Source organism: Brassica rapa, chromosome A08 (assembly GCF_000309985.2).
Source record: "Brassica rapa cultivar Chiifu-401-42 chromosome A08, CAAS_Brap_v3.01, whole genome shotgun sequence".
Classification (NCBI taxonomy): Eukaryota; Viridiplantae; Streptophyta; class Magnoliopsida; order Brassicales; family Brassicaceae; genus Brassica; species Brassica rapa.
Genome location: NC_024802.2, coordinates 17,359,400 through 17,381,897, shown reverse-complemented (window position 1 = coordinate 17,381,897; position 22,498 = coordinate 17,359,400). Strand labels below are relative to the sequence as shown.

At 33.8% G+C, this 22,498-nt stretch overlaps 1 protein-coding gene and 1 long non-coding RNA gene across 2 annotated transcripts; both read right to left on the bottom strand.

The window, feature by feature from the left end:
• Positions 1-1,947: 1,947 nt before the first annotated feature.
• Positions 1,948-12,640, bottom strand: LOC103835240 (glucan endo-1,3-beta-glucosidase 11). The gene is made up of 4 exons (XM_009111375.3): positions 3,999-12,640; positions 3,542-3,884; positions 2,746-3,460; positions 1,948-2,331 (listed from the first exon to the last, which is right to left on the bottom strand). The coding sequence occupies exons 1-4, from the start codon at positions 4,069-4,071 to the stop codon at positions 2,245-2,247; spliced, it is 1,218 nt and encodes a 405-aa protein (XP_009109623.1). The 5' UTR covers positions 4,072-12,640; the 3' UTR covers positions 1,948-2,244.
• A 242-nt stretch (positions 12,641-12,882) lies between these two features.
• LOC117127303 lies at positions 12,883-16,407 on the bottom strand. The gene is made up of 2 exons (XR_004450239.1): positions 15,155-16,407; positions 12,883-15,063 (listed from the first exon to the last, which is right to left on the bottom strand). It is a non-coding gene; the product is annotated as an uncharacterized LOC117127303 (long non-coding RNA).
• Between the last annotated feature and the right edge of the window lie 6,091 nt (positions 16,408-22,498).

Sequence of the window (22,498 nt, the reverse complement as noted above, 5' to 3'; positions counted from 1 at the left end):
TACATTCGAGATCAGAACGTGCCAAATTTTATATCCTTAAAAAGACACATATACATGTACCATGTCTGAGTTAAAATAAATTTGAATTCTTCCCATCTCTCGAGCCCCTAAAAAAGGAGAGACAATTGTCATAATTTTTATGGTTTGGTAAAATACTAGGCCCGATCAAGGAGAAAAAGAATATACTGCCAGACTAGAAAATCAGTACGGGCTTCAAATATAACCCCACCACATATTAGATTCGGCTTTGTATAAGAGATTCAGTGCTACACACATATTCATGAACTAAAAGTCTAAAAACTAACCATTTTATTCAGTTCATCAGCTGCATTATAAATATATGATAAACGAAATAAAGGATACGATAATTGATATCATATATGAGCCAAAGGTATCCATGTGCCAACATGGAGTTTGATTTTCATCTTTGTATACCTAATGTGAGCTTAACTTGTCTCTCTGACGAATAATTCATTCAGCCATGTGTGCGCATCTACAAAAGCTCTCCCATTTCACTTTTGGAAGAAAAAAAAAATTAACTGTGAACGGGATATAATCATAAAATGCGCATATCCGGCGTGATTTTATTATACAGTGACAAGATCACTATGAAGAAAAATTAACAAAAAGATTCTCTTGTAAGTTGTAACATATATGATCTTTTATTTCTGACTAGGGGGTTTTAATAAGATGATCTCTCTCTCATTTACAAGATGGATCAAAAAGTGTCTAGCTAGTTAACAATTATTACACAATTCTTTTGGGGCTTAACATAAGTCAAATTATCATTTGGATAAAGTAGAGAACCTGAGTTATATGGTGCCAACTAAAATGACTCTGGCTATACTTACTAAACTTAATGGACCTCTTTAGATAATTTGTTATTGTTATTTCCAAATGGAAATTCAATATAACCGGTCAAGTGAAACGACCGTGATGGAATATACAAACACAGAAAGGAATAGGAAAATCGATGAAGATATTCTAATATAATAAACATGTTGGCGAAAAAAAAATAAGACAATTGAGTCTGGAGGAAAAAAGTTACAAAAAGAGAGAAAGCTTCTTATAAAAGGGACGGCTAATGACTATTGTCAAAATGCTGACAACTAAAAACATGGCCATGGAATAAAGTTGGGACCGTCCATATCTGTTTATATGTTTCTTAAATAAACAAGTTTTGGTTCATCTCCTTAGGAATAGCAAGCATTCCTCTTTTACCACCAACGAATATTCCAAACATAAAATGTACACTTTTCACATATTTCATGTTACGTCTTACATGTCTCATATAATGTCATGAAAACATATATACATATAATGCATGTATGTGTCCTTTGGATGCAATATCAGATAATACTAATACACTGAAGATATGTTGACGGTAAGATCCGAGAGGAAAAAGGAAGGAATCGTAAAGTCTACGGGTGATGGATTCCACGTCCAAAAAAGATAAAGACTAAAGAGCATTCACTCCTTCAGTATGACCAACCAATAAAATATATATATGATGAAAAACATATGATATAACTGTACTATAAAGTAATATTTGTAGTGTCTTACAATAAATGGTAATGTATACTGAGTAGTTTAGTAATAATAATTAGATTTATAAATGATTGCTTCACATAACCACAATGACTTAGAGTTTTTCATATATCTGTGTGTAGAGTCTTTTGGACTTTATTCCGGGAATTTTTTTGTTTAAAACAGTTTTTTCACTTTGAAAATTAATTTCAAACTCAGATTAGTTTCGTTTTATTTTTTGAACAACCCTCATATATAAGTCATAGGTTTATATCAAAGTGTATAAATAGTCAAGCATGATTGAAATCGCGATGAAAGGACTTGAATTTTGCAAAAAAATTATAATATTCACAGTAAATCTCAACTATTCAATTATTAACACTTTAAAATATCCTTACTATTTCTATATTTTACTTTTTCCAGTTTTCAGAAGTAAGTGAATTATAAATACATGGTATCTTTTTTTTCTTTGTGCGGGTCTATAAAACAATATATTTGATTGTCATGTTACACTTTCTTTTATACACTGGATTGCTTTGCAGTACTGCATCCCCTTCTCAATTTAATCACTCGGAACAAATTCTTTGATTGTTTTGTTTCTTTAAAGAATCATCTGAGACACTTTGGAAATAGTATAATTCTTCTAGTTGAAAAAATGAACCGCAATAGTGGACTCTCTATATACACGTACAATTTCTCTCGGTATTGTTTCTGCTTCTAGTACCGTCTTCTAATTAGCATATGAATGGCCAACATGTAAATGCACATAAAATATATCAACCGTTGCATTCCCCTCGTTATATCCTGTTTAAATAAATAACAATGAATAAGTAATAATGATGACCACAAATTATTCATTTAATCAATGTGAGGAAGAAGCCAAATGGTGAATATAATCATAGATATCACATGATTTAAAACACTAGTAAGTACCAATCATATCGCTATAAATGAAACTTTATCATTATTAATTTCTAAAATTTTGTTTGTCAAAATAAATTCTAGAAAAGCCTAACTTTCCAAGTATAACGTCACAATTATAAGGGAAAAACGTCACATTGCTCTTCTTTTTTAAATTGCACGTCACAATTGGTATTTGTAGTCTTTCTCGATCAAGAACTTTTTAGGGGATTTAATGTGATACTTAAAAGACCAAATAAACAATAAATACTAATAGGGATCTAGTAGAGACAGAGTAAGTCAAGTGTTGATACATACCGTAGAGGCAGAGGAAGTGAGGGAAACAATAGAATTAGTTGAAGAAGTAGATGATTGTGATGATGATAATAAACCTACATTGTAAGCCATGGTCTCATCAGGCTGATACAATCCATAGTTTCTCTCAGAGGTTGGTCCTGGTTTAAGGTCTTCATTAAAGAGAGCAAAAAGATAAACATCAAGTCCCATGTTTTTTCTCAGTGGCGTTCCTTCACTCTGAAGTTGTCTCTTTAGAAGATTCTTGTTATAAACTGCCGCATTGGCCACGGTGGCTCCAACCTCATCTCCGTCACCTTTAGACGGCCAACCAGTCTCTGAGACCCCAACCTCGATATCTTTGAAGCCAAGCCTTGCCATGGCGAAGATCACAGCGTCTACTTGAGCATAGAGCATGTTGTCGTAGTGATACTTGGTGTAGGGGTCAACCATTCCAGGGTTAGGGTTGAAGAGAACGTAATCTAATGGGATCTTTGTTGGGGAATCCTTGTAAGCGAAGTAAGGGTAAGCATTGATCCAAAAAGGGGATTTCGTGCTATGCAAGAAGCTTAGAAGCTGCGTCATTACGCCGGTGACTTGCCGCCTGAAACATCCGGCGGAGGGAGGGTAAGATTCTTGAAGGACTGATAGTGAATTCGGAGTAGATACTTGAATGTACTTGTCTAGACCAGTTTGGACGAGAGCTGCATGAATGCTCGTCATTGCGGGTACAAGATACCTGCATAGCAATAACAATGTGTATAAGTGAAGATATAAAAAGTTTATATGTTTAAGGAATGTGGTCATGCATGTAACAAACCCTATGAGGCTCGAGTCGTCGTCGGTGTATAGTTCGTTTCCAACAGCAATACCGCCGATCTTAGTGGCCGGAAAGAAGGGTTTGATGCGGGACGTGACCCATTGGAGAGCTTGTTGAGGGTCGACTAAACTGGGAAGCATCTGGTTTTCGACAGTGACGAAGAGCTCGATGTTAGAATTGGCGAATGAGCTTAAGACTTTAGGGTTTGTGTCGTATATTCTTGTCTTGTTGATATGGAGTGAGCCCAAGAGTTGTATAACTTTGTCTGGTGGAGGAAGATTGTCGCCGACTTGACCGTAGTTTATGCCAAGAGAGGACACCCTTTGAAACAATAATCCATGTTCTGTGAAAAAAATTGGAACAGGAATTAGAATAAATGTAATGTCAAGTTAAAATTAAGATAATGGTTTTTTATTTGTTAGACAGAAATAAGCTATATATACACAAAAGAAGATACCTAAGGATGTTAAGGAAAGAAGAAGCACAACAACATAGTTGGTCATTGCAATTCTGCTAAACATTTTAGACATGGAGGGGGAGAGAGGGTGTTTTGTAAGAGAATCAATGCAATGAAATGTGGGGATAGATATAGAGGTGAAGAACTGAGATGGGGCCAAGTAAGGAAAATAATAACATGTTATAATGTAGAGATAAGTATACTTTACTTTGCCTGCCTAATTTTATATATTTGTTAGACATAGGGTCTTCTCAAATAAAAAGTGACTATACTGATTCATTGTAATAATAACGTACTCATTTTTTTATTAGATATTGTAGTGACAGGAGTAGGCTTGACAATATGTTTTTTTTTTTTGAACACCTGCTTGACAATATGTTTTTTTTTTTTTTTCCAACTGAATTATATTAGAAAACAGGTCCGCAGCCCAAATAGAATTACAAAGACCAAAAGGCCCAACCACAAAGCCCAACTAAAACAAAACAACCCGGTTAGGCCCAAGCAAACCCTCGAACCCAAACACCCGACGCGCGGTTCGCCCTACCTCGAGAAGCAAACCCGCAAACGTCGCCACCACCGTAAGCACTTACGCCGGAGAACGGACGCTTCTTACCGGCCACTATAGGAACATGCCTCACCGTGACAAACCGGATCCCATGACCTACCAACACTCTTCATCACCGCCGTCTTGTACTCTAGATAAGTCTTTACCGGCGAGATCAATCGCCGGAGCGAGATCATCACCACCACCGTTCGAGCACACACCAGAGTAACAACCACGGCTCACCGAACATCACCAACTTGATACGGTCGCTTCTCTCTACCTCCAACGAGAGAAACACCCACGGAACTCAAACATCACCAAAGCCCAAAAGACCAACACTAAGGCCCTATAAACTAATATTAAAAATTAAGCAGAAGAAGAAAAACCAGAGCCGACGAGGCAAGGAACAGGACGCCTTCACCCCTCGGAGCAAGATCCGACGACGCAGAGCTGTGAGAGCCTCTACCTCCCGGAAGCTTTGCCGGCGACGCAGAGCTGAAAAGAGCCTCCACCCCCCGGAAACTTGAACGGCGACGGCGGAACTAAACGAAGCCTCCGCCTCCCGGAATGAAACCTAATTTCAACCCAAAAAACTAACAAGCTGTCGCGACGAGCCGCGTCCTACCTCACCACGAATCCAGAGAAAGGGAGCTTACCGCCGTTTGAAACCCTCCGTAGACGGTTCTCTCCCGGCGATAAAACCCTAATCCAGATCCGAAAATATATCGGTTAGGACAGCAGATCGACGCACACAGAGGGTAACCTAGCGAGGATCGACAACTAAGGGAACCACCGGCGCCGGCACGCGCGCAAACGCGCCGCCGGACGTCGGTGCTTTCCTCCCACGCGTTTCTCTCTTTTCTCTCTCTCTCTCTAAGTCTCTTGTCAAAGTATAAGCAAATCTAAGTATGCTGTTGTTTATGGCTTGACAATATGTTTACTCTGTGGGAGTCTACTGTAAAAATAGAGTGTTTGTCAAAAACATTTTTCGTTAGGCAACATGGGTTTCATCAGAATTTGTTGGACCTAAGCAAGAAAATGACATCTTAGATTGTCTCTTTCCAACACATTGCCAACTATGTCAGTCCAAAAATAAAAATAAATTTGAAAAAGTGGCCAAAAGTAGACACTTTCTTCAGACAAAAGCAAATGTGGGAAAGATTGAATTGCCCACTATAATGGGTATTTAATCTTAACAAATGTTTTTGCCTTTGGCAATATAAATGGGAGGATACCATATTTGGGAGTTGGTTGAACGAGAAATGGAAGTAAAAGAGTAGAATTCACACCATCACGATGAGAACTAAGAAGAAGGATATTGATAACATTAGTTTATATTTTACTTTTTTTTTGTAAACTGTTATATTGTGCTTTTTGAATTTAGCGAAATACAATTAAAATTATTTTATTCTATTGGTCCAATTGTATTCCGCATGAAATGACAGTATGATCATCCTCATTAGTTTTAGCTTAGGCTGGATTTCAAATTTTGACTTACGCAGTTCTCAAAATCAATTTAACATTAAACGAATTTAACAAAAAAAGAACAGATCAATTTTCAAATAAAAATACATATTTAAAAAATGTGGCAGATCCCTTTTATCCAAAGATTAAAAATACTTGGAGTTCAACTAAAAATATTATATCTAATTAATATAAGATTGTTTGAATGTTTTAGTACAGTATTGAAATACTAATCATGAAATATATAGTGCAAGTAAAAAAGTTTACCAGAAAATGTTAAAGTGTTAAAATGATTTGTTGTCAAGTCATATATAAAACTATTCACCATGTTTTCAATGCTCTTTACTTGAATGATAGAATTAGAAAAATTAAATTATCTTCTAATATTGATTTAGCTGTGTGGGATATTGCAGTATATCTATCAGTTTGATATTAAACGTTGACAACTATAACTTCAACTATGCATCAGATCAGTTGACGATTGTAAATTTGTAGTCCAACTTCTTCATGTTCATATAATTACCGATTGAAAGTAACATTTGACGATTTTTTTTTAAAGTTTGGGTTGTTGCTTTTCTTTTGGAACGACTTACTACTATACACGATTTTGATCAACTACTGAAATTTAAATATTTATTAAATGGACTAGAGATCTGAAAAACATGTACTCTAAAGTAGCTTTATGGAATGATGCAACAAAGTGACCCAATTTTTATCTTTATGTAACCCCAGGAATCTAGTAACTTTTGGAAGATGAATTCCACTAACCTTACTTGTTTATTTGTTTCACCTTACATATATACACAAAAATATACATTAACTTTATCTATATACAAGATGTGAATATCTATATATACTTGTTTTGTAATAGGACAGATAAGCTGATGAAGTGGTGCGCTTTATGACATCTTTGTTTCCAACGATCAGGTTTTACCACCAATATTGGTTTTCCTGGTTCTAAAATATAAGTAACATAGATAGTTAGATCTTGTAGTTAGTTGAATAGTTATACATGAATTCAGAAAAATCTGGTAGGTACTTTTGAGTCACGATGCTTTTATACTTTATTTTGTATTTTCCATGAACAGTAAAAATATACGCTTTTGTTAAAAATGAATGAGGCTATGATTAACCATTATCATCCGAGGAGAGCTACGGATAATCCATTTAATAATTTATAAGACAGAACTGATTGAAAGATTATTATGTATTACGAACTACCTATTCTTTAATTATTTACAGAATAAAATTAGATCATTATTCTATTCTGGGCTTTGTTGATATCTTATATTGATGTGTTTCTCTAAGTTGAGAAGGAAAATCATCAATTTCTCTTACAAATTTTATACGCATAGGGTTTTCTTAATTTTGGCAAAAAGGTTTTCTTACCATTATCTTCCAAACTTTATCCAATACTTTGGTGAGAAAGTAAAGTTAGACATTACTATTTTATTGGGGAAAAAATCAAAAACATTACTATTTATGAGGGATAGATGTGATGGATGACTAATGAATTAGTGAACTTGGTGGTTAGGACTTATGACAATTATAAAATCAGCCTAACCGAAAATTCATGGTAAAGAGATAGAGTGGGATGCAAAAAGGATTGGTCCTTCAATGAGAAAGCAAAGATAGGGCACATGCGTGATTACTCAACAAAATAATTGATAATAATGTCACTAACAGTCCACTTATTCAATCTTTCGAGTTAAGTAATATGGTTAGGAATCAATCTCTGGCGGCCCTTTTCCATTTATCTGATCTTTCATATAAGAAACTGTAACATCAGATCTCTCTGGAAACCAAAACGTAGAAAAGTTCTTTGTTTAACTGAGACAGCCAAACCATGCTTATATATGAAGTGCTTAAACCTAATAAAATACAAAAATCAATTATGTAAATTGACCATAGGGCATACAAGATATATAATCCAAATATATATATTAATTAGAAAGTAATTAAGTTAGATCACATACTAGAAAGTAAGTTAGATCACATACGTTTACGTCTAACATTAATTTGTTATCGAATTCTTTTATTTACTAGTTGTTGTTTCTTCATTATACACTCCGGAAATAATAACTAAAATAAGAAAACAAATAATTTTTAATTAGTTTCTACTTTCTACTGCTAATACAGCGACGTCGAAAAAAATAACAATGCCGAAGTCATGCACTGACCAATATATGCATATGCTAATGTATGAAACCAATATATGCATATGATAGTTTCAAAAAAAATAATATATATATATATATATATATATATATATATATATGCATATGCATATGCTTTTGTACGAAAAAAGGAGAAGATAGCATATGCTTGTGTATCTTCCATTGCTTTATTCATTTCCAGCAATGAATCTACAAAATGTAAAGACTGAAGATCAATTGGTCAATCCATCATATTCTCTCTTTCCCATGTTCGAATCACGTTTGCATGTTGATAAAGACCACAACCATTCAACTTGATGGATATACATACATATTTATACTTCTTTTTTTACACATATATATACTTGTTCAACTTATATGGGTATTTTTTATTAGAGCAATGAGCGACTACACACTCGATGAAGGCCTTCAAGTTAGAACAAGATCTAAAGCCTAAAGCAACAAAAGAGATATATCATTTATATTTTGTTATTTTCGTTTGTTATATTCTTTAAATATATTCTAAAAAGTACACTTAATGTAATATATGCTTTTGATTGAATGAATTGCACATTCATTTAAATAATAATAATAACTTAGTGCGGAAGTTTACCATTGAGATCATACTTTAGTGAAAGTACAAAACTATAGCAAAAAGGAGATAGCAAAAATAAGGAATTTTTAAAATTGAAACGTCTAAATACATAGTGTGATGAAAGGCTAAGTTGGGGGGGAGAAGATAGAGGATAGCATGTGCATAGTGTGTGTAGTGTTTCGTAAAGACATGTTTTTTTTCCATTCGGCTCTTTTTAATCTCATTCGCTTCTTTAGCAACTTTTAAAAACTTAACACAAGAAGGTGAAACAATTAAAGTTGTATTCCAGTGTGCTAAACATTTGGAAGCAACGGAATGCGGCTCTGCACAACACCTCCCTTGCTCCGCCTCTTAGAGCAGCATTATCGCTGACTCTTAAGGAGTTATAAGAGGTGGAGGGCCCACAAAAATCAGAAAACCCACCTCTTCTTCCTCTTCTGCAAAAGGCGAGTCTGGTAAAACTTTTTAACTGTTTTGCAGATTCCCACTGACACGTGTCGGTCCGAAATTAGTCTATTTTTAATTTTTTTTTATAAAAAAAATCGGACAAAACAAAAAAAATAATTAAAAAAAAAAATTAGAACCCACCCTCTCCTCCTTTGCGTTAATGCTGCTCGTACCACTTTCAAAGCCATTGACAGGGACGTTCGGAACATAATCTCTGCAAGACGGCATAAGCGGAACTCCGCTCTTCTTATGTCACTTTGGATTCTATGAATCAAAATGTAATTCTTTTTTTATGTTTTCCTTGTTTTTTATTTCTTTTTTACCAAGGAAACACATAAATAGGCTATCGTGTATACCCTAAACTTTTCATTTTATGATATTAACCAGTTAACAAAAGAAAAAAACATTTGAAAGTTTGAAGTATATACCTTGCGAATTATAATACATATATATAGATATATATCAGTTGTGGGTATTGAAATCATTTCTAGCTGCGAATAGAAATATTTTATAAATAAAATAAAAATACAGTATCATACAAAAATGGACTGTATTATATATTTGTTCATCGTTATGGTTACATTTGTACCATAACTGAATGAATTTTCTAAAGATAGCAAACTATATACTGTAGTTATTTATGAATTAATCTCCAACTACATTTCTATCTTAATAAAACAGAATATCATTATATGAGAAAACATTACATTTACATATTATATTATGGAAATACTATTGATTTTTTTTTAGTTATGACTATAGCTTTTATTAGTAAAATTTTGATCGTAATTACAAATTAAACTATTTTAAATATAATGCACCATTACACATAAAATTATTCCACTGCTAATTGATATTTTTAATTTATATATATATATATATAAAAATATTACTTTATATTTTACGATCAAATATCTAATAATTTTTTCATTCTTGTTGTTTAGAAAACTAATTAAATTCATATGTTTAGTAAAACAACTATCAAAAATATTTATTTAGTTTTAGTTAAAAAGTTATGTAATAATTACAATATCAAATAGGTAAAATATCATTTTCAACAATCCATTTTATTTAAATTTTAACAACTAAGTATTATAATAAATTAGCAAATCCAAAAAATTAAGTGCATTATAGTTTTAAAATCTAAAAATTTTAATTTAACCAAAAATGAATATTTTATCACCAAAAAAACTCCAAACAGCATACAAATATAAATAATAATTAAAACTAAATATTTTTTTATTAAATTACCTTTTGTAGAAAAAATAATTGCGCATATGTATAATGCATGTGAAAATCTAGTTAGCCATTAAATTATTTAGAAGATGATTATGAGATTATCAAAAAAAAAAACTAGAAAGAAGAAACTATACAAAAATTAAGACAATATAAATCTCAGTGATTCGTGTGATAATCATCATCAGATTCAGTAGCCGAAGTCTGCAAGTTTTTGTTTGTTTGAAACAAAAACAAAAATATGTTTAAACATTATGAGTAGTTTATAACTTTTTTTTTGCTAATTTAGTTTATAACTTAAGACTCCCTTTGGTCATTTGACGATAAAAATTGCTATGTGGTAAGTTTTAGTTTTGTCTTCCGTTGACTTGAGTTTTAAACCTTATGTAATTTGCATCCACTCCAATACATTTGAACGATAGAGGTCATATCGGCTAGGTTATCTATATACAGAGCCGGCTTTAACTACAAGCATATGAGGTATGTGTTTCTAGTTTTCACTATTTTATATATTTTAGAGGTCAAAATCACCTATAGAATTCTTTTAGCTTTATTATAATAAAATATTTTTTTAGTTGTAGCCGTAATTCGTTTTTCTAATTGGTTCTGAGTTCTGACTTCTGACTGAGTCTTACCAAAAACCGCATTTGAGATAACCCGATAAAACTGGTCAAATTCATTAAAATTTTTATTGTGATCGAGGCTATGAAATGATAAGATAAGCTAATGAGAGGAATGAAAAGCAAGAATGCTTATTGGTCTGATTAGATGCTCGATAAGATTTCATATGATAAAGAAAACAAAAAAAAAGTGTCTACCACATTCGACGCTTTAGAATTATTTTAAGTGGATAAGCCGTAACCAACGTATCTTCGAGAACAGACAAGTTTCATCTTCTGCGATCTTAACCAAAGCTCTACAAGCCGCACGAGAATGGGAGCTTGCACAATACCCCACCGGCCTCTCAATTGCGAAACCCCCGGCTGTCTCATCGCCAGGTAACCTCCCAACCACGACAATCATCTGCAACACGGACGGAGCCTGGAAAGAGGGATCGGCGGCGGCGGGAACAGGATGGATTTTCAGTAACTCGGAAGGCGAGATCGGTAGAGGAGGTAAGACCCACTACCATGTTGCGTCACCTATCCTTGCGGAGGCTCTGGCCATAAGAGACGCTTTGCTTCATGGCCTCTCGCTTGGATTCACTTCAATCTGGCTACGATCAGATGCTTAAGCGCTTGTCACGGCGATCACCACGAAACGGAGACCGACAGAACTCTACGGCGTCTTGTCGGACGTCGATTCGATTTCCTCGTTCTTTTCTGTTTGTCGTTTTTCTTACATTTCTCGTTCTTCAAATGGGCCTGCGGATTTGATTGCCAAAGCCCAGATCTGTAATGCCCAGATAGTCTAAACTACTCCTCCTTTATTAATCAAGTTATCTGTTGCGCAAAAAAAAAAAAGAATTATTTTAAGTTTCTTTTAGGCTGTTATCCATTTCAAGAACAGGATTGGTCCATCTTGATCACATTACATATATACAGAATATAAGAAATCCAAATGATTTATCTAGTCATGATCTACGTATTTTTAACCTTTATTATACAGTAATATGTTAAAATACACAATATAATTCGAAGTTGTTATCGAACTAGAACTAGAATGCTACTGCCAGTAATATAATTTTGAGAAGGGCTTGTATTCCGGTGGTCTTTCTTTTCACAGACGACTGGCAGAGGTCACATGTTCGATTTCCTGTCAGCGTGGTGGTACTATGACTCTCCAAAAAAATTCTAAGAGATTTTCTTGGATTTGGAACACTGTTTACGGTAATTTCTAGTCATTATAAAAAGTTTATCCAAAACAGTTTTTTGATTACCAAAGAAAGGAAAAAAACTAGAATGCCACTGGTCGTGGAAATCATACAGACGAGTTTTGGAACATATTGTAAAAGTCTAATTAGTGAGTAGCTGCACCTGAGGAGGAGCACAGTAGTATTCTAGAAATCAATCCCCAATAAAGCCAATGAAGAAGAACGACCATACTTTTTTTTTTGTTTTATTGGCATCGAACGACCATACTTAATAGGGGTATACGGTTGATAGTAAAGTGCGTGCAATTCAACGAACGGGTTTCTTGATGGGCCTGTGGCCCATACAATTTAATGGGTTTTGCTACACTTGTGAAAACCAAAGGTAAATCTATACTCTATAGTGTAGAGTTTAAAATTAAGATAAATCCCATAATGATTCTAATTATAGTTTACAAATCAATCCCATAAAATGACACTAATATCCTAGATATATAAAAATAATAAAAAATATAAATTTTTTTTTTTTATAGTTTTAGATTATATGTTTTCAAATTCGAACTTTTTTATGAATTTTTTTTTTCGAATTTTTTTTTCAAATTTTCTTTTTGTAATTCGAAAATATTTTTTGAAACTATTTTTAAAATTTTTATTTTCTATTTTATAAAATTTTAAACCTCAAACCCAAGTCTCCATCCCTTAACTCTAAATCCTAAAGTTTGAATTAATTAACCATAGGAGTATAAATGTATATTTATCTCTTTAATGAAACATTTTGGTCATTTTGATTCTTAGAATCTATATTTGTGATAGAAAATTTTTTAGTGCTATCTTATAAAATTTCCAATAGTAATTACAAAACGCAAAAAAAATTATAAAACGCTATAGAACCCTACACTAGAATACATAAAAATGAAAGGTCGGAGATGAAGCAATGGTTTGGTCCGTTTGGATAATATATATCCGAGAGAAGAGTCTCCAAAACTTTCTTTAAATGTTGAAGATGAAACCACTTTTGTGATCATTTGATATTATATTAATAAATAATTTACTCTCCATTACTAATCATCTAGTTCACTACTATCAGTCTTTCGTTCTCATTTGTATACTTTTTTTTCAATACTAGTTATACTAATTCGAACTAAACCTTGATTCAGAAAATCAAATTGATAATCGTAATCATTATAAAACATAGTAAAAACAATTTTGAACACTTGGTCTAAGTTTGTCCATTTTTATACTTTTTACTCTTTAAAAATATTTAATTGTAAAATTAGATAGTGGCAACCAGAAATTTTTTGTATAATGTTATCCAAAAAATGAAAAGTAGATGGTGGCAACTTGATCTCATCTGCCTCAACTTACAGCAGTCGACGTTGCTTCTCTTTTGGTCGGCGTGTGTACCGTCGATCCAGTCCGAGTATTTTCTTCTTCTATTGTAGTTTGTGTGGTAAGTTTTCTCGATAGCTTCGGATCTGAAAAAATGAAAGATTCCGGATTGAAGAGTTCGTGAATTGTTGTTCTAGTGGTTCTGAACTTGCTGGTTGACGTTCGTCGTTGATTTATCATGGTGGATTCTACCAGGTTTTAACCTTATGTCCCTCTTCGTTCAGTTTCTGTTTTGGTCATCTTGTAGAGTTTTTCTTAGTTGGTCTTTGATTCAACAACCGTGAAGCAGCGGCATGGGATGAACAGTTGGTTGGTATTGTCATCGAGAAGAAGCTGATTTCAGGACACCTCTCCATCTTGTTGTTGCTAAGGGTCTTTTTCCGTCCCTTGAATAAGGTTATTTTCGTAGTCGTTTTGGTTTTTGTTTATCTTTGATGGCTTTTGTGTGTTGAAGCAGTATAAGAGATTAAGACTTTGAAGCGTCCAGATAAAGGGTACATTGAGTAGGGAGTTTAATTTGTATCGGGTGTTGCTTCTCTTTAGGTGTTGTTTTGGCTTCACAAAGTGGTTTGTGTGTAGTCATCGTGAACAAGTGGTTTAGATGAGAGTGATGCTATTCTTCATGAAGTCCTCTGCGGTGCATGCTCTCTTGCTTTGTTCGTAGCAAGAAGACCGGCTAGTCGTAGTCAATTAAATTTTTGTTCTATTATTTCTTGTTACCTTGTTTCTTGGATTCTTTTAGTAAGGTGTAGTTATGGTTTATTTGTATTGTTTAGCTGCTCATGTTTTATCTTTTTGAGCTTAAGTTTTTCACTATTGAAATTTGGTTTTCCGAGATTAGTGCATGTTCTGTCGGATTGAGTGTTTCGCCATGTATTTTTCTGTGTTATCGATGAAAATTTTTAGATGGGAAAAAGGACGGATGATGACAACTTTATTTATGATCCGTGACTAAGTGCAGAGACAAATTATACTATTCGTCGTAATTAATAATGACAAAAATACAACTTAACAATAATCATGAATTCACTATTAAGTCAACTTCTTCCCTAAATTATAACTTTCAATTTATTTTTGTAAATAGACATATTAATTTCAAAGTTTTTTTTTCCAGCAAAGTCAACTAATTTTACATTAAAATTTAACAAATTTGAAGTATATTTATTTTGTCAATCAACTTTAGAAATTACAACCAGATTGTATATATAAACCAGTAAACCACAAACAAAAACGTGTAAGATCTTACACGTTTTTGTTTGTGGTTTACTGGTTTATATATACAATCTGGTTGTACCACACTTGCTGAATGTCGAACTATGTTACGGCAGTCAATACACGGACATACAATAACATCAACCCCTCCCATTGCTGAAGCCACATCCCGGACAAACTTTGAAGCCCCTCTCTCATATCCAGGATCAACTCTGCCATTAACAATCAAAAGAAAAACAAAATTAAACAAGTTAAGTCAGTAATCACCAAATGAAACATGAGATACACGCTTAAGCTCATTACCTGTTTAGATGTACCCAAGCTTTGTCCATAATGCTGTGTTCGAACCTAAGTTGAAACCTTTTGTAACAAAACGAACTTATAACATAACACATAAGAGTCAGAGGATGTAATGATATAGCAAAAATATTCAGAGCATGAAACGATACCAACCAAATAAAAAGATAACTGGAATAAAACAGGAAATCAAAGCAACCAACATATCAATTGACAGAGAAAGCGGCGATGAAGCTAAGAGATATCAAAAAAAATAAAACTTCGATTTCAGATTAACACTGACAGAGATATCGAAATTGTGACTTCCTATACCTATGAGATGTAGAACAGGAGTTGAATCGGAGCTGGGAGAAGCGGCGATGAAGGAGAGTGATGGAGAATCGAGGAGGAGATGGAGAATCGAGGAGGAGATGGAGAATCAAGGCGGAGATGGAGAATCGAGGCGGAGATGGAGAACCGGAGATGGAGAATCGACACAGAGATGGAAATAGAGAGAGAACGAGAGAGAAGGAGATGGAGAATCCAGATTGATTTCTCTTAGAGTTTTGTCGAGAAAGGGGGAAAATGAGAGAGAAGAGAGGGAACCCCGATTAGAGAGAGGGAAAACAGAAAATATTAGCTAATTTTTACTAAGTGTTTCGTGGAAAAGCTAATTTTAGCTTCCCGCTTAGCAAAACTCTATCATAGCATTTATATAATGCTAACCTATACTAAAAAAAAAATTCACTCATCAACGACAGCAGTTCAGTAAAACGTGCTATAACAATGTGCTATGAATAGCAACTTTTTTTGTAGTGAGAGAAACGTTGACAACAAAATAGTAATTAAACGTTTATCAATTTATCAGACCAAAACAAAAATACGGTTTATTTTGTTGTCTTTACATAATAGTATAATACACATGGCAACTGAATTTATGTTAACATAAGTCGTCGGTGGGCCTGGCTCAATAGTCAGAACACAGAAAAGGAAGAAGCTGGTGCATTAAAACGCTATCGTTTAAGAACGAATCCAATCTATACTATTATTTGCAAAGTAAATTTTCGCAATAGAGCTTTCACGTTGAAAGTTAGAGTGGTTAATATCGTTTATACCCTTAATAAATAAAATGTATAAATAAATCAAAAAATAAAAATGAAATTTTAATTGATTTTTATTAGATAATTGATTAATATTAAGAATAATAAGAATTATCCAAAATCTAAAAATATAATTTAAAAAAGAGATAACTTATCTATATATTGTATTGTTATCTGAAAAAGTCTTTAAGTAAAAAGTTAAAAAAAAAAATTCTATAACTAAATATTAATTAAATAAAATTATTAATTATATAATTAAAAATAGAATATTAAATTATCCAAAATCTAAAAATATAATTAAAAAATATAATTTCTATATATATATTGTATTGTTATCTGAAAAAGTATTTTAGTAAAACGTTAAAAACATAAATTATATAATTAAATATCAATCAAACATTTTTTTTAATTATATAATTAAAAATTATTATTTGCGAAGTAGATTTTCGCAATAGAGCTCTCACGTTGAAAGTTAGAGTGGTTAATATCGTTTAACCCTTAATGAATAAAATGTATAAATAAATTAAAAAATAAAAACGAATTTTTAATTGATTTTGATTAGATAATTGATTAATATTAAGAATAGTAAAAATTATCCAAAATCTGAAAATATAATTTAAAAAAGAGATAACTTATGTATATATTGTATTGTTATCTGAAAAAAATATTTAAGTAAAAAGTTGAAAACATAAATTCTATAACTAAATATTAATTAAATAAAATTATTAATTATATAATAAAAAATAGAATATTGAATTATCCAAAATCTAAAAATTATAATTAAAAAGGATAATTTCTATATATATATATTGTATTGTTATCTGAAAAAATATTTTAGTAAAACATTAAAACATAAATTATATAATTAAATATTAATCAAATAATTTTTTAATTATATAATTAAAAATATAATATTGGGTTATTTTAAGATTTTTTTTAGTAATGAATCTATATATATATATCTGACAGGCCGACACATGTCTGTGGGTTTTATTTATTTTGGTGGACTTGAGTTTAACTTTGGGCTTACACTATGAACAATTGACAGGTTTTTTACTCTTTAATATTATTGAATGTGTTAATTATTTCTTAATATATAATAGATAAAACAAAAAAAACACACATTACGATATAAACGTTATATTATCATCAAAACAATCTTTACCATATGTACCTCATCGTGTGATAATTTATAAAGTAGCAACGAATCTATGAGTTTAGCAAATTTGCAATTACCTACTTCAGAATTTTAAGTAAATAAGTGTGTTGAATATTATATTCATATGATTTAAAAACTTTTACAAATTTTTAATTTTAAACATACACCAAAAACTTTATGAAAGTAAATATCCATTCACTTTCTCAGCCACTTCAAATACCACCAACGCCAAAAAAAATTAATCAAGTGCACGAAAACTATAATATATTTAATTCAATAAATACATTAGTTAATGAAAAATCCTTTTTAAAAAATATTATTGATTCATACATAAATATTAAGAGAAATGTATAAAAGAAAATAAAAGTGACAATAACTTGAATAACAAAATGTATAAGACTGAAAATATTAATGATTTATGATCTAAGATATATTCAACTTATTGTCGCAAAGAACTTAATAAAAAATATATACTTTGTTTTAAGAACATTAAAAATCACATTAAAATATTTAACATTTTAAGAAAAATTATGAATCAATAATATTAATATAAATTTTAACTGAAAAACTCAATACTAAATGCATAAACATAAAAACAAACAAACCCTAAACCCTATAATCCTAAACATTATTCTAAACCAAACTTTAAACCCTACTAACCTTAAACCCTACTAACCCTAAATCCTACTAACCCTAAACTCTACCTAATTCTAAACCTATCTAACCCTAAACCCTACCTAACCCTAAACCCTTTCTAGCCATAAACCCTATCTAACTCTAAACCCTACCTAACCTTAAACCCTACTAACCCTAAACCCTACCTATTTCTAAACCCTATCTAACCCTAAACCCTACCTAACCCTAAACCCTGCCTACTCTAAACCCTACTAACCCTAAACCCTACCTAACCTTAAACCCCTTCTAACTCTAAACCTAACCCTAAACCCTGCTTAACCCTAAACCTGATCTAACCCTAAATCATGCGTAACCCTAAACCCTACCTAACACTAAACCCTTTCTAACCCTAAACCCTGCTAACCCTAAACCCTTTCTAACCCTAAACCCTGCCTAATTCTAAACCTTAAACCCCTTCTAACCCTAAACATGACCTAACCTTAAACCCTGCCTAACCCTAAACCCTGCGTAACCCTAAACCCTACCTAACCCTAGACCCTTTCTAACCCTAAATCCTGCTAACCCTAAACCCTACCTAATTCTAAAACCTACCTAACCCTAAACCCTTTCTAACCCTAAATCCTGCCTAATTCTAAACCCTACCTAACCCTAACCCTACATAACCCTAAACCCTACCTATCCTTAAAACTTTTCTAACCCTAAACCCTTTCTAGCCCTAAACCCAACCTAACCCTAAATCCTACTAACCCTAAACCCTACCTAACCCTAAACCCTACTAACCCTACCTAATTCTAAACCCTACCTAACCCTAAACCCTACCTAACCCTAAACCCTACCTATCCCTAAACCTTACTAATCCTAAACCCTATCTAACCCTAATCCCTACCAACCCTAAACCCTACCTAACCCTAATCCTTACCAACCCTAAACCCTACTTAACCCTAAACTCTACCTAACCCTAAACTCTACCTTACCCTAAACCCTATTTAACCCTAAACCCTACTTAACCCTAAACCCTGCCTAACCCTAAAAACCCTACCTAATCCTAAACACTTTCTAACCCTAAACCCTACCTAACCCTAAACCCTGCTAACCCTAAACCCTTCCTAAGCCTAACCCTACCTAAACCTAACCCTAAACTCTACCTAACCCTACCTACCCTAAACCATGTTTAACCCTAAACCCTACTTAATCCTAAACCCTTTTTAATCCTAAACCCTTCCTAACCCTAAGCCCTGCCTAACCCTGCCTAACCCTACCTAACCCTACCTAACACTAAACCCTGTTAACCCTAAACCCTTCTTAAAACCCTACCTAACCTTAAACCCTGTTAACCCTAAACCCTTCCTAAACCTAACCCTAAAACCCTACCTAAACCTAACCATAAATCCCATCTAACCCTAAAACTCTACCAACCCTAAACACTAAAAAATAATCTCAAAACTTAAAGTTAAAAAAACCTAAACTCTTACCGCTATGTAATTTGTTGTTGTGATATTCAAATACCAAATTACATAGCGGATTTTAAATCTTACATCCATTATTTTAATTGTCAAAATATTTTGAAAATTGTATCTTATAAATAAAAAAGGTAAATTATATTTTAATAACGTTAAATTTTGTTAAAATAGAATGAAAAATTATTATCATAAATAAATTAAGAATTTTGATGAAATTTAAAAATCTTCGAATCAATAACAATTAATTAGTAATATTTCAAAAACCCTTAAACTATTATAGCAGTAGAATCTCAAAAAAAAAATTAAAGTTCTCAAACATTTATTTACCAATAACCATCCTTAAATCTTTGCTCATTCAAAAAAATAATATTTTTTACATAAATTGGAATCAAGTTTTTTTTTTGACTAGAGACCCGAGTTTAAATTAGACCACTAAAATATTTTAATATTTAATTGTTCAGAAATAACAAGTTAATGTTCTTAAAATATAACCATCCTTAAATATTTGCTCTTTCAAAAAAAAAAATTTTTTTTCATAAATTGGAAACAAGTTTTGCTTTTTGACTAAAGATCCAAGTTTAAATTATACCACTAAAATATTTTAATATTTAATTGTTCAGAAATATATATTTATATATTCGAGAGTAGACAATGCATAGATGATACTAAATTGATCGCAATAATTCTTTTTGAAAAAAACAATATAACTAGTAAAGTATACAAATAATTTTTCAAAAATTTATGAAAATGTTTAAACACGCCTCACGGACAAAACACCTAGTTATCTATATAAATGTACAAAGATATACGTATGCAAATACTAAAAAACGGCTACTTTCTCTCTCTAAAAAGTGCGATCTTTTGGGGGATTGTTTCTCATCCTCTCCTCCGCCGTCGGTGGGCACCACGCTCTCCGGCGAGAACTCTTCGCCTCTCCCCTTCTGTTCCCCTGTTTCCCTCTCCCATGTCGCGATGCTTGCTAAGAAAAAGAAACCTCGTCCGCTCCTCGCTCTGCCTTTCAAGGTCTTCCGTCTAGCGCGTCCTGCCAGGAAGCGTGGTGCTATGGCAATTAAAAAGAACAAGTCAATCTCCCTCGCCGATCTCGGCGTTGCTGCATCTGGGCCTTCGAGTCCTGTGACAAATTCTCTCCAGATTGCTTTGCCTGCGACCCCTAGATCTGCTATTCCCTGTAGCTCTGGAGTCTCTGGCTCCGCTTTGTTGTCGAAGGAGGTCCCTCCTTCTACTTCGCCGTCTGTTTTTCCGCCATTATTGGAGGCTTCCTACACCTCCCCTGGTTCTGGATCTACTCCTCAGGGCTCCAAAGCCTCGGAGGATGTCATCTCCCCGGAGAGAAACTATGCTGCTATGCTTAAAAGCTCTGCTCAGTTGCAGGAGTTAGGAACTCCGACGGAGCATGTCTCTGGAGTGCCTTTCGTCCTCATCCCAGACGAAAATATTGACGCCGCTAAATTAGAGTTTAAGAACTTCGTCTATGCTCGCTTCCATGGTGATTACCCGTCGATGGGAAAGATTATTGGAGTGGTTAATGCAGTATGGGCAAAAACCGGTCCACGGATCTTCGTCCACAATATTGGGCAAGGCATTTATCTCCTTCGAGTCAATAATCCAAAGACTCGTGAGGTTCTACTATCTCGGACCTGTTGGAATATAGGAGGCCTTCCTATGTTTGTGGCTCCTTGGTCTCCTGAGTACTCCCCTGACGAACCTCCATTAACAACTGCAATTGTTCCTGTAGAGTTGCGCAATGTTCCGTATCTTTTGTTCAACAATGAGAGTTTGAGTCGTCTTGCTACAGCTGTTGGTAAACCAGACTCCCTTGCTCCTGAAACTGAACGCAAGGAAAACTTTGAAGTCGCAAAGCTGTATGTTAGGGTCAATCTTACTGCTCCGCTTCCTTACAAGATAATCTCAGGATTCTCAAATGGCAGGGAGGTTCAAATTGATGTTTCATATCCTTGGTTGCCTGTAAAGTGTGATGCTTGTAGGAGATTTGGCCACACCACTGATAAGTGCACATTTGGTATCTCTGAAGGCTCCTTCGGACAGGAGAGTGCTAGGAAAACCGTTCCAAACGGATCCAAACCTCGACCTGTTCGTTCCAAAGATAAGATGATGAAGAAGGTGGTCCTTAAATATGTACCAGTGGTTCAAGTTGCAGCTGATGAAGACAACGGTCTTACTGCTGAAGTCAAACTCGCAAATTCAGAACCTGCGGGTGAAACTACTACTCCCACGTCGGCCCTTCTTGGTGGTGATGAAGTGGGGTTAGAAGAGGGTGAAATTGGTCAGGAAGTTTTAGGAGAGCCTGCAGGTGGCGCTACATCCTCAGACCATTCCTCAGCGTCGCTGGTTAACAATTCTACAGAGACAGCTATCCGTACTAGTCCAGTGACCAATGATGATGAGTTGGTCCTTACTATGTCTGACACTGCTGATCCAGCTATGGCATCTATGGCATCTGTCTCGGTCCCTATTCAGACGGTCGCAGAAAATGGTTCTCAAGCAAACTTAGGAAATACTGACCCTCTAGCCTCAGACACTTCTGTGCCTGTCAACAAGGCTTATGTTCCAGCTACAGATATTGACGGTGAGGATACTGCTCAGACAATAGCTGGTCCGGGTACTAAGCAAGAAGAAAGCTTCGATTCAGAGGAAGATCGGAAAAACCCTTTTATCCTGGTCAGAAACAGGAGGCGTGGCCGCAGGGCCACAAAACACCTCTAAATCATTATTTATGTGTTTTTTTGCGTGGAATGTTCGTGGACTGAATAGTGATAGACGCCACACCATGACCAAAGATTGGATTAATATCCATAGGCCTTTTTTTGGAGCTTTTTTGGAAACTCATATTTTGGAGAATAATAAAGAGAGAGTTTTGAGTGCTATTCCGAGGGATTGGAAATACTATGGGAATTATGAACATAACGACGCTGGTCGTATTGTTGTTGTTTGGGATCCGAGGGTCACGATGCTTATCTATAATGCCTCTGCTCAA

Bases quoted from the DNA above. Each gene is read 5' to 3' on its own strand.
- LOC103835240 (XM_009111375.3), bottom strand. From the start codon at position 4,071: ATGTCTAAAATGTTTAGCAGAATTGCAATGACCAACTATGTTGTTGTG. The intron at 3,885-3,998 runs GTATCTTCTTTT...TTTTTTTCACAG, and splicing joins TCTTTCCTTAACATCCTTAG to AACATGGATTATTGTTTCAA. The intron at 2,332-2,745 runs GTATGTATCAAC...TTATTTAAACAG, and splicing joins TCACTTCCTCTGCCTCTACG to GATATAACGAGGGGAATGCA.